This window comes from Podarcis pityusensis, assembly GCF_964106645.2.
Source record: "Podarcis pityusensis genome assembly, chromosome: 3".
NCBI lineage: Eukaryota > Metazoa > Chordata > Lepidosauria > Squamata > Lacertidae > Podarcis > Podarcis pityusensis.
Window position 1 is genome coordinate 27,378,147 of NC_138026.1, and position 13,127 is coordinate 27,391,273.

Genomic DNA, 13,127 nt, shown 5'->3' on the forward strand with positions numbered 1-13,127 from the left:
GAGCGCTGCCCTGCTCAGGTTTCCCATTGCCTGATTTGTAACTATCCGAATAGTCAACAATTCTGCGGCTACACTCATTCCACATTTGGCTGTTTTTGAGGTTCTCTTCTCTCCCCCTTCCCTCCCACTTTATCTGAAGCTTGCATTGTACTTCCATAAACCTCTGGGTTCCCCCAAGCTGGCTGACATCTCCCTTTTGTGTGTGCATAGGAGCATTTTGGCTACGTAAACAATGGTACTGAAAGCCTGAATGTTGTAAATAAAGGGAATTATGGCAAGGGCCCTTTAAGGCAGGGTTCCTAGGAGCGATTGAGCCTAGGTACAAACTTGACTGTTCTAGACTCTTTGTTGTTGTTGAAATCACTGGGTTTGGCTTTACTTCAAACTTTTTTTATAGAATTGCAGCTCTGAGCAGCTCCCTTAAACTGGGGAGGACTAAATGCAGCTGTTAAGAGATCTGCCATTTATTACAGTTCAGTACGTTGGTAGGAACTGCTGGAAGATCTCTTTCATTTTTGTGGGTGGAAAAATGAATGGAAAAAGAGCCACACAGAGATCTTTCAGAACTACATAGTCGGAACGAAGTACACATCCTACGCTAACATTTTAGTCTGCACTAGTAAAGGATCATTATATAACTGAATAGCCCTCACTACATTGGCAACCCCTGAAGTGTTGCTGGAAAGGAGCTCATAAAGGATAATCTCCTTGACACATTAGCATAATGTTTTCGTTTTTTTGGGGGGGGGGGGGAATAGATCGGTTAGCTTAATTCACAATGTTATATTTTGGAACAGTTTCTATTACAAACCAACCCAATCGCCGCTAAGTGATAGCAAGAGATTCCCGGTGTGTGTGTTTGAGCACTTAACCAGGGTTTGTGTTTCCTTGTTGTGTCCCGCACCCATGCCTCTCCCTGATTGATAATTATGTGAAGGTGAGTGGCTGTTGGGGAATCAAACCATCTTTAAATTAAAACACAGTTCACGAGCTGAGAAGCACCTAAGAGTACTGCTAATTAATCCTTTCGGCGACAATTTCTGAAACTGCTTTCCTAGAATATATTCCAGTTTCTCGGCTATTAATCTCACCGTCTGCAGCCAGTCACTTCCCCTAGTCATGCTTATCCCAGCTTCTTTTAACGGGTAGCCAGCACTGTGCTCTCTCTCGGAGCAGCTTTGTGAGAGCATTTGCTGCCAGTGCCCTTTGACATGTTCTCCAGCAAACATGTAGCCCTGTGTCCTTTTTTAAGGAAGCATCCCTCTCAGCTCCATCTGAGGCCTTGTATAAGCCACAGCCGTGATTAAAAATGCACTGATGCTTTGCAGGGGAATTACTTGCCAGCCGAGCAGGATTAGCGCGGTACGAAGGTTGCAGAAATGGACCCGTTTCCTCAGCCCACGTTTCACCGCTGTGTGGGCGGGAAGAGCTTTCCAAGGTTGTCAAGCTGCCTGTTATCTTCTGGTGCAGAGGAAAAAAACCACACACATAGTGCTGGCCCTGGCATAGTTGGCCAGCCTTGCTTGTAGAATAAGTGCAGTTGAAATGAGTTTGCAAAGAGGCAGGTAGAAGAGGGTAGGAGCTCCTGTTCACAGAAGGTAGAACACCTGCTTTGCATGCAGAAGGCCCTAGATTCAATCCCTGGCATCTCCAGGAAGGGCTAGAGAACCACTGCCAGTCATTGTAGACAATATGGCACTAGAGAGAACATTGCAGATAATATGGAGCTAGAGAGACAAAGGTCTCTTTAGTACAAGGCAGCTTCCCATGAAGAAGAAGAAGAAGAGTTTGGATTTGATATCCCACTTTATCACTACCCTAAGGAGTCTCAAAGCGGCTCACAAACTCCTTTCCTTTCCTTCCCCACAACAAACACTCTGTGAGGTGAGTGAGGGTGAGAGACTTCAGAGAAGTGTGACTAGCCCAAGGGCACCCAGCAGCTGCATGTGGAGGAGCAGGGAAGCGAACCCGGTTCACCAGATTACGAGTCCACCGCTCTTAACCACTACACCACACTGGCTCTATGAATGAACTGGTCCCCTGCTCCCTTGCATTTGGAAGAGGTATGAGCAATGACACCCATATATGGATGTTGTTCCTCTGTACTCATGCAAGAGAATTATTATCGTTATTGCTGCTGCAGTTTATACACCACCCTTTATCAAAAGATACCTGGCAGTGTACAGCATTAAAAACACATTACAGAACATCGATGATAAAAACATAATAAAAAGCATACTGAGAGACAGCCCAATAATAAAATAGTCATCATAATATCAGCCCCCCCCCCCCCCACTTTCACAGGCCATAGATTATTTAATAGCCATAGGCCTGGGTAGAGGAATGTTTTTGCCTGGCACCTAAAGACATGTAATGATGGCGTCAGGTGAGCCTCTCTGGGGAGAGCATTCCACAATCGGGGAGCCACCACAGAAAAGGCCCGCTCTCTTGTTGCCACCCTCTGAACCTCTCTGGGATGGGGGACATAGAGAAGGGCCTCAGATGACAAGCAGGCTGGGTTTGTATGGGGAGAGGTGATCCTTAAGGTATTGAGGTCCTGAGCTGTGTAAGGCTTTATAGGTCAACACCAGCACTTTGAAGTGGGCCCAGAAACTAATCAGCAGTTGCGCTGGGATTGGAGTTACATGCTCAAATGATGTCCTAGTTACTTTGGCAATAGAGACAAGGGTGCCCTCTTTCCCTGCCCCAAGCAGAGAGGATTGGAAAAACATCGGCACTAAGTGGACACCCCTCCAAAAAAAAGTGTAAAGGGGTGCTAAGCAATGTGAACATCTGCTGTGCAATATTCTGTGCAACAACACTAAAAGAGATGTTATTTGTGACAGAGATAAAACAGCCCTCAGCGACATCTATCATCTTTATATAAAAATGCTTTAGCCCAAATGAATTATCAAGTAATTATTCTGATTATGAGAGCTCATGAGTGGTGTGTTTCATCAGTGCAAAGCATGGGTTTTGCCTTTCTTGTACTATATATTGCTAGCTTTGATGTATGGATATGTTGTACGCCGCCGTACAAGCATGCTACCTATGGCTATTTATGTGTAGCAACAGCTCATTGTGTTATGCGTTGTGACACAGCTGCCATCCTTGCCCACTTAGCAGTTTATCTCTGCACTAAAAAAACAAACAAACCTGGTTATAGTGGGAAGGAACTGAGTTGTTGTTGTTATTTATTTGTTAAATTTGTATACCTGCTTGTAGATCTCAGAATAATTCATGGGTAGTATAATGAGTATGGGTTGCTCGTGCGTAAGTTGCCGCCTCTCCAGGCTTTGTTGCCTTGGTAAACCTTTCAGTCTGGGCAGCCCTTCACTTCGTGGCTGCCTCAGTCGCTAGCAGAATCCGTCAGTGGGCGTTTCTTAAATCTTTTCCAACATAAAAGTTGTTTGACACCCAGTCTCCTCCTACTCTCTCTGCACGGAAGTCTTCTGCGCAGGGTGGGCGTGGGTAGCGGGGGATCAGTGCTCTCCCCGCTGGTGTCCGGTGAAGAGTCCTGGAGCCCTCTCGCCGATTCCCCCATCAGCCCCTCCTTATCCCTGGTGTAGCGCTGACTTGCTTCCCCATCTGTGGAGCTGCCTCTCTCCCTGCTGGGCCCTTCTCCAGCATCATTTGAGAGCCTTCCCTCCGCCTCTAGCTCCGATGTCAGTTCCCTGACAGGTAGACCTGTATTAACACAACTGGACTGCCTGCCATGTATCGCAGGGAGATCTTCTGTATCCTCTTTTGTTTGGAAGATGTTCGGAAAATAAAATAAAATTCCAGCTAACCTTGGTGGGAAGAAGCCCTTTTGTTTTAAATGAATCATTCACAAAGTATACTCATCTCTAGATGTGGCTCTCTGAGGGCTAAATGTTGTCATCAGATATGCACGCAGTCTCATCTTAATACACATTTCCCATGTGCAAGTGGGGTAGCATTCTCGATCGCACTTACAGCGCCGTGTCGGAAATCTCACTGTCCCTGCCCAGCGTGGTCCCAGTACTGTGTGGTGTGGGGCTGATGATCATTAATGGTGCGCCTGTTGAAGAAAGATGTGCTTCTTTCTGTGATCTTCTGTGAACGCACAGAGCTGTGATGTGCACAAAGTTCCCCTGCCCATATTTATTTCGCTGCAGAAGGCTGCTCTGCTTACACAAGGCAATTTGTGTGTGTGTGTGTGTGTGTGTGTGTGTGTATATATTTCTTTGTTCGTTCCAAATATTTATATCCCGCTGTTCAGCATGCAAGATGATCCCACAGTGGGTTGCCAGTAAAATACCTAACCCAACAACCCAACCCGCAGGGAACACATCAACAAACTCTAAAAATATAAAATAGCAGCAAGATAAATAAACTACACAGCAGCAGGCATAGAGGCCAATAAATCACCCACAGGGCTGTGCAAATAAATAAGTGTTTAATTGATGCCAACAACTTAAGAGTTGGCATTGTTTGGGTTTGCAAGGGAAGTTGAGGTGCCTGAGTGTCATGTACTGAAGTTCTCACCCTGGGCCAGCAGGGGGATACTGTAGATAGTTCAGGTCCACATATGCAAATAAGGGTTCGAAAGTGACGTTCAGTGATTGGATAGTTACAGAAAGTTGTTACAGTTAAGTTGTACTGGAGCTCTATATAAGCAGGTTGGCTGAACCCTTCAGTTCAGTTCTGTTCTGATCTGTGAATAAACAAGAGCTGTTTGGAGAATCGCTGTGTCGTCTGATATGTTCACCCACAACTTAACACTGAGAATACCCTTTCCTGGGTCACTGTATGTCTCATTGGAGGAAGAAGAGGGACCATCAAATGAGCAGCGCTTTCTGTGAAAGCGAATGGGAGAGCCTAGTCTCATTTAGTAATTTGTAATAGGACTGGAATCCCTCAGAGCAGATCCAGTCACCTGAACAGACTATGAAATAGGCCCGTTCTGCTTTAGGGTGTCTTGGGAGGAAAGATATCTACAACTTCCATCATCCCTATCTAATAGAACCCGTGGTCAGGGATGTTGGGAACTGTAGTCCAGAAACACCTAGAGGCACAAGTTTGGGAGACACTGCCTTAGTTCCCTCCCCTGAAGCCAAAGTGAAATTGAAATGACCACCTGCCTATCTGTGCCTCTCCTGCCTAGCTGTGCCTGTTATTCCCACCACTCCATTCTCTTTAGAGTCTGCAGTTCTTACCCATTGGGAACATGGGAGAAAGAGAAGGAAGTTGGCCTCAGAGGTACTATAAAAGGAAAAAGAGAGCACAGCACCAGGTTGCCATATGTGTACATATGTGTACAAGTTTTGCTTACAGTCCCATTCAGCGCACCCATTCCCTCCCATCGAGAGAGGCTGAGTGTGAGCAGAACACAAACCTATATGCTTTCCATTTTTTCTGCAACCATTAATCTCCCAAAACCTGGATTCTCACTTAAAACCTATTAAACGTCATATGAAAGAAAGCTATGGCAACTGGGGGGTGGGCGGGTATCTGCTGGTGTGAATGGAGGCTGCCTGAGCATGCATATATGTGTGTGTGTTTTAAAAAGCATGGGTTCGTTTATGTAAAGCACCGTGGGTGGAAACAGCTATATAAAGAAAACGATTATAGCAAAATGCTCTGGTATTGTATCCTTGAAGATGGGAACAGCTTGGTAGTTGCTAAGAGCATTGTGGAAAGAGCTGTGGGAATCCACAGTTCATACCACGAAAGCTGAAAACATGTTACCGGTCTTAGAAAACGAAGCTGCCGCAAACTTGGTTTTAAATGTAACTGTCAATAGGCCCTGCGTGCTGGGAAGGGACCATAGAAGTGTACAACGAGTTCCAAGGATTGTATGAATGAACTTAGTCCATAGCAGCCCCCACGCCACAGTTGTTTCTGGTCATGTGGCAGGCTGCTGTTGAAAGGGAAAGAGTTCAACACATCCCACTGGGCGAGCTGAGCTGTAGCCCTTGGGCTATCCCAAAATAGCCCTTTGGATCCCTGGTGTCTGATTCTGTAACTCATCAACCTTCTCTTGAGTCTGGTCAAGTCTGAGTCTGGTTCAGTCATTCCTGTCAAACTATAGCTTGGTCATCAGGAACATCAGACTTGCATGCTGGGGGTGGGGGAGGAAAGACCATCATGCACTTTTAGCCTCATAAATTAATTTTAGGTTGACATGAGGTCTGAATCGGGTAACCAATCATCATTGTTTTCCCCAAAACCAGAGATGGAAAGCACTTCAAACCATGGTTCTGATTCTGGTTTGGAAGCAAACTATATCCAGTTACAACCATAGTTACTGGTCTGTCATGAAGGTAACAGCAAACTGTGGTTTACCCTGAACCAAGGATGTGCAGGAGGGCATTAACAACAACAACAATAATTTATTATTTATACCCCGCCCATCTGGCTGGGCTTCCCCAGCCACTCTGGGGGGCTTCCAGAAAAATATTAAAATACCGTAATACATCAAACATTAAAAGCTTCCCTAAACACAGAACACTGCTTACTCTAATAGGCTAGTGACTTGTTCACCAAATGAAGGTTGGCTTTCCTTTTAAGATGAAGGGTTGGCCAATCCTCACATGGCAAACCAAGCTCTAAATAAACTATTCATAGTTTCCCAGCTGGTGTCCAGGAAGTTGGAGTCTAACCAACCACATGTCTGTTTACATCCAATATATTACCAGCCTGGACTTGTGCAGAGGAAAGGCGCATGATTTTCCCACTGCATGCTTGGCATCGAAACTGGGGTCAGCCATAACATCTCAACCGGGCCATGGGTAGGTCAGATTTTGTAGGAGCTGTCCGATGAGTACAAATAGACATTCAAACTGGGGAGCAGAGGCGGGGGTCTTCTTTGGTGAGCAGCCTGGTATTGGAGAAGGAAGATTAATAGCGTGAAAAACGCTCGAGGAAGATCTGAAATAACGCTGATCATGTGAGTAGACCCATCGGGATTTGCACCTTTTGGATGACAGACCAACTGTTATTGTTGAAGCATATATTTCAATGGTGAATAATATTGACAGCCACTGGGTCTGACTTTCTTACAGTGCCTGAAACAGTATGTGGAGATTTTGATCAAGGAAGGCTTAGAAACAGCCATTAGCTGCCCTGATGCCTCCTGCCCGAAGCGAGGTCATCTTCAAGAAAATGAAGTACGTTTCCTGACACAAATTTGTCTTACGTAAAAGTTCAGCTCAGTTGTTATTGCAGATATTTGTGCGTGTTGCCGTTATGTAACTTCTGCTCCAAGCTCATTGTCTATCTTTGCCTGTTATCCCTTTAGTTATCGCTATCATTAATCGGATGCTTGTATCTCTCTCTCTCTCTCTCTCGTTCTCTCTCTCTCTTTAAAACAGATTGAGTGTATGGTTGCATCAGAAATCATGCAGAAGTATAAGAAGCTACAGTTTGAAAGAGGTATACCTCAGACATCCCTGGTGGCCCCAAACTGGGGGTTGTAGCCAACTAAATTCCACTCACAGTAGACCCACTGAAAATAATGTGCCCATGTTCATTAACTTCAAAGGGTCATCTCTGAGCATGACTAACATTGGATTCAATCTCGTGTGTGGAAAATACATTTCCAAACCATGAGGAAGAGGCGCTTTATTTTATTTTTTTTTAACCATGCGGGATAGCTCCCCACGGAAATTCGAAATGTGCTGTCAATATTGTATTTCCAACAGATGTTAAAAACTTACCTGTTCATCCAGGCATTTATTGATTTTGATTACATTCATTACTACCTATTGTAGACTCTGTTTTAATGAGGCTAAAGATACTATTTAACAAGGTTCTTATTTATTTTTCTTATGTCTTCGTTATATGGTTGTACATCACTTGGAACATTTTATAAACAAATGGTATTTAAATTTATTTATTTATTAAACTTACTGCTTCCCGTTGATATTCCACAGCCATACCAAAGAATAAGATATTGGATATGATCAGGAATTGGCATTCCACTGTGTGTGGCTTGATTCAAGAATTCTGCATCTTAAAAACTTTTGCCTTATGCTTGAGTCAAGCCATTGTCTTCCAAGGACAGGGATTTTCCAGCCCTACCTTGAGATGCTGTGGAACTGAACCCATGCAAGAGCATATTATATACATGCTCCTTCACTGAGCTGTGGCCTTTTCCCAACTGCAGTTTGTTTCCCCCACAGAAGTGCTTTTGGATCCTTGTCGGACTTGGTGCCCATCCTCTTCCTGCCAAGCGGTTTGTCAGCTTCAGGAATCAGGCCCCCAGAACCCACAGCTGGTACAATGCAAATCTTGCGACATAGAATTTTGCTCGGCGTGCAAATCCAATTGGCATCCGGGACAAGGCTGTCAAGAAAATATGCCAATCAGCTACCTTCCAGGGGAAACAAGGTATAGAACTGTACATTACCAATTGACGTTGGCATAATTCTTAACACATTAACAGCTTCGCTCAGCAGTTTTTTTGTTTTGTTTTAAAAAAGACTGATTTTCATTGTGATAGCCTCTGGTGTCTCCTTATTCACCTGTTATTTGAAGCCGTTTCTCCCTCCCATCACAAGACTGAAGCAGAAAAAGCCCAACTCTGGCAGATAGATTGCCCTACTTCTGAAACCAGGTATATGCTAGGAATTCCTCAAGGTTCTGGAAGTTTTAGGATGTCACCTTGTCAATGTGGGTTACCTTTTGGACTGTGGCTCTATGCCCTGCTGTTTGGTAAGAAGTCCATGTTCTGATAGAAATATTCCATACCATGGCTTTATCAGCAAACCTGCGTTACTCAGTTTCCCTGTGGAATTCTAATGCTGCTGATCAGCATGAAAAAAAGTCATGGAGCTGTCCACCATCTCAAGTAACATTGGAAGGAGCCCATAATTGTGTGCACAACTTAGCTCCCCGCCCCCAATTCCTAGGTTTATACAAATCAATTTTATACAAGCAATACTGGCAGATGTATTGTTAGTCAACCTGAATTATTTGAGGTTTGTAGAAGCTATTAAAACTGAATGATAAAGATGAAGGATGTGTAGTTTCAGTGGAAACGAAAACCTGCCTTTGGTCTTGTGGCTGTGTGACAAATCCATGCAGACATAGGAATAGCTTCAGTCTGCAAAAGGGTCAGAGTGTTTTAAGAAATGCAGTTTTTAAAAACCAAGAGCATTTTGTCAAGAATGAGCCAATTCCAAGCGAAGGTTTGCAGCCAGCTGCAGAAAGCAGCCAGGAACAGAGAGGCTTAGATCAGTGGTGGCCAAACGCTGCCCTCCAGCTGTTTGTGGGATACAGTTCCCATCATCCCTGACCGCTGGTCCTATTAGCTAGGGGTGATGGGAGTTGTAGTCCAAAAAGAGCTGGAGGGGCTGAGTTTGGCAACCGCTGGCTCATATTGTACTTAGGCTGGGCAAAAACCACAGCAGACAAGGGTAACTCTTCCGGACATTGGAATGTTGGTTGCCAAGGGAACGACAGAGCGGGGTGGAACACAGCCAAAGCTCTCAGAAAGCTCAAACAGCTGCAAACAGAGACGGAAGCAGTCTGTCAGAACGGGAAGAGATTGGAGCTGATCCAATCTCTCCTAAAAGTCGTCAAATGGGAGGGCTGCTAGACAGGAAACAAAACGAGACAAGGTATGAAAGTTCAATATCTTCTGTAGAAACCGGAAGGTGTCTTCAGAAGGGTCATCTTGATTGATGATGCTTTGTTAGAGCTGTCCGGAGCTATTTGTTTGTTTTTGTAAAAAAATCTCCTTTTTAATTAACAACACTTACCGTGTTACCAAGCCGGGAACCTGGACTCACGACACATTTCTCCCATAAAATTTCCAAAACATCTCTTCCAGCTCTGCTTATAAAATGGAAGAAGATGATGCACCCATCAAACGCTGCCCGAAATGCAAAGTTTACATTGAACGGGACGAAGGCTGTGCCCAAATGATGTGCAAAAACTGTAAACATGCCTTTTGCTGGTACTGTTTGGAATCACTTGACGTAAGTATACATAGTTGAGTTTAAGATTGGAAGATGAAATTCCTTGATTCTATCCCTGTAATAAATTCCTGTTAATAAAGCATTCAAAATGTCCATTGATATAATATTCAAAAACTGTAAAGGGAAGCATTGAAATGTTACAAGTCCCAGAAAGTTAGGTTGCCTCTGTAGACATAAATACAGAGACATAAATACAGACTGTGGCATACATTTAGCTGTATTGCAGCAAACAATTAGCAAGGTACTATTGCATGAACTAACATTGTTACAAAAAATTAGAGTTTGTATATATTTATGGCATAAAAAGCCCCATCATCTGGGACAGAAGTGACATTTAGGTTGGAGTTACTTTGGCCATATCAGAGTTTAGGCTTTGGCTTAGCTGCTGTTGAAAGCAAATTTAGCTTTGTTTTAGAGATACATTTTTTGTTGCTAAATTTAGGGCTGTTTCTGGGTGGTGGTGGTTTTGTGAATTCTTAATATGATGGGCTGTTTAATCTTAAGTTTTCATACTGAATGTTTCGATGCGGGATGTTAAATGTTGATTCTCTGCTGCTGTAAACTTCGTTGGTATAGTTTTTGTGCTTTTTTGTTTTTAAGCAATGAACTGTTTTGAAAAGTTAGGGTTACATTTTTTGTTACATAATATTGTTTTACTGTTATACCGATGATGGCACTTTGGGCATGGTTTAACTGCAGAAAAAGAGCACAAGAACAAACCCTGAAATGGGATGAACTGGGGAAGGGGTCTTATTTGTACTATCTCAGTTTGGGCATACAGTGGTACCTCTAGTTACGAACTTAAATCGTTCCGGAGGTCCATTCTTAACCTGAAACTGTTCTTAACTAGAGGCGTGCTTTTGCTAATCGGGCCTTTTGCTGCCGCTGTGCCGCCCGCACACGATTTCCATTCTCATCCTGGGGCAAAGTTCTCAACTCGAGGTAACTCTTCCAGGTTAGCGAAGTTTGTAACCTGAAGCATTTGTAACCTGAGGTGTTTGTAACCCGAGGTACCACTGTATTACCTTTTCCTTCTCTTGTCTTTCTTTAAGTTTTTTTGTTTTTGTCTTTTAAACTCCTCCTGGCATTAACTCACATCTCTGAAAGGGCTGCTGCCAATTTTGTAGATTGCACAATGGCCCACTTAGGCCTATTTCTGTGAAATATGTGTTATTGGGTTCCACGGGGCCCTTTCTGCGGTTAATATTGACTTTGCGCTTCATGCCATAGAGGTGAGCGGTCTGACTCATTTATGCTGGCTGTTAGCTGCTCCCTGTTCCAAAGGAGCCAACTCAGTGATGTCATTGCTGTTGGCACAGCAGCGGAATCCATAGCTGGTGACGTTGCCATTGCATTGTGAAATGTGACTGATGTGCCAAAAGTAGATAGGGGAAAAAATGAAAATTGACCTCTGCGAGTGAGGGCGGAAAAACAGGGAGAAGTACCATTCACTCCTCTCTCTCTCTAGCCTGTGGCAGGATCCTAGAACTGCAGTCTTCTGCACATTTACTTGGGAGTAAGCTCTGCTTGCTAAACCCAGTAGGACTTATTTCTGAGTACACAATTGGACTCCCAATCGAAGTTATTCAGCCCTCATCACAAATAATAATAATAATAATAATAAATTTTATTTATATCCCGCCCTCCCCAGCCAAAGCCAGGCTCAGGGCGGCTAACAACAAACAAATAATCAAACAATCAAATAATCCAACATTCTAAAACATTTCATTATAAAAATTAATTAAAATCAAATTAATGGCAACCGTTAAGCAAAGTTCTGTGCAGGTTGCCAGAGGAGGGAGTCAGGCTGGGCCCTGACCAAAGGCCTGGTGGAACAACTCTGTCTTGCAGGCCTTGCGGAAAGATGTCAGGTCCCGCAGGGCCCTAGTCTCTTGTGACAGAGCGTTCCACCAGATTGGAGCCGCAGCCGAGAAAGCCCTGGCTCTAGTTGAGGCCAGCCTAACCTCTCTGAGGCCTGGGACCTTCAGGATGTTTTTATTTGCAGACCGTAGGTTCCTCTGTGGGGCATACCAGGAGAGGCGGTCCCGTAGGTCCCGTAATAAATCAGGTTTATTACCAAAATTTGCAGACTTTCAGCTGTTTGCTGAAAACAAGAAGCAATTGAAATAGCTCAACCCAACGGGTGCTTCAAGTAGTTTCCGAAAATTCAGCTGAAATTGCAACCGTACCTGCTAAGTGGAAAGGTTTTGTAACCAAAATGTTTTGTAACCTTTTGACTGCTTGTCAAGAGTGAAGTTCTCAACCACGGCTGAAATAATATATATGCATATTTCCCCCTCTCCTTTTATTGACACTTTACAGGATGACTTCCTTCTTATACATTATGACAAGGGACCTTGCCGAAATAAGCTTGGTCATTCCAGGGCATCAGTTATTTGGCACAGAACGCAGGTAGGTGTCGATGTGACATTTCGTATCTGCTGGTCCCCGTCCCCCCCAATTTTCGTCTTATTCATGAAAAAAGTGAATGTGGGGAATTGGGAGTCAGAGGAGGGAAAATGGCATGAGGAAAATGGGAAGGTTTTAAAAAGCAATGTTAGCTGGCTTGCCTCACATACAAGTATTGCTGATGAAAGCTGATCTGAGGTGCAGAAACAATAGTTCCTCTTCAAGGTGGAGAGACTACAGAGTCACGTTCCAGGAAAATAGAGGCAGTTACCCAACTTGCAGTGAGGTGGAGAGTAAGGTAAAACTGCGTCTCAGTCAGTTATTCTCTGTAGTTTCTGTGGGTCTGTAGCTGCTAGATTTCTGCTAGGCAGAAACAAAACACCCTGAGAGCTGCTGCAGGATTTACAGACATCAGTCCGCAAACCCAGATGACATAATTTGATCGAGGTGGCCCACAAGACAGATTGATAGCCGTTAAAACCTACCATGTTTATTTTGACATAGAAGAACCTTGGAAGAATAATATTAAAAGAGCAACTGAGCTTTTATTACTACAGCAGGCATGCTGTTGCAATGGGGAGCTGTGTTGCTCATGCCAGAATTACACTTCAGAGATGATGTATAGCAGGAGATTGCAGAGAGGGAAGCAGACATATTTTTCAGGGGATGCGGGGGAAGCCCATGTTAAGCACAATAATAAATTCCCCACTCCACAAAAATATAAATATTTGAGGAATTATTGGGGGGGGGGGGGAGAAGGGAAATGAAATG

At 44.0% G+C, this 13,127-nt stretch overlaps 1 protein-coding gene and 1 long non-coding RNA gene across 3 annotated transcripts in view; one reads left to right on the forward strand and one right to left on the reverse strand.

Moving 5' to 3' along the window:
- Nucleotides 1-13,127, reverse strand: part of LOC308473781 — a 314,717-nt gene that overhangs the window by 284,533 nt on the left and 17,057 nt on the right. The gene's annotated exons all lie outside the window — the stretch shown is intronic.
- Nucleotides 1-13,127, forward strand: part of RNF144A (ring finger protein 144A) — a 67,166-nt gene that overhangs the window by 47,990 nt on the left and 6,049 nt on the right. For both annotated transcript variants that reach the window (XM_080999326.1, XM_080999327.1), the window contains exons 3-7: nucleotides 7,029-7,133; nucleotides 7,338-7,398; nucleotides 8,148-8,355; nucleotides 9,800-9,947; nucleotides 12,270-12,359. In XM_080999326.1, coding sequence (XP_080855452.1) covers nucleotides 7,029-7,133; nucleotides 7,338-7,398; nucleotides 8,148-8,355; nucleotides 9,800-9,947; nucleotides 12,270-12,359 — 612 coding nt within the window. The remainder of the gene's footprint in view (nucleotides 1-7,028; nucleotides 7,134-7,337; nucleotides 7,399-8,147; nucleotides 8,356-9,799; nucleotides 9,948-12,269; nucleotides 12,360-13,127) is intronic.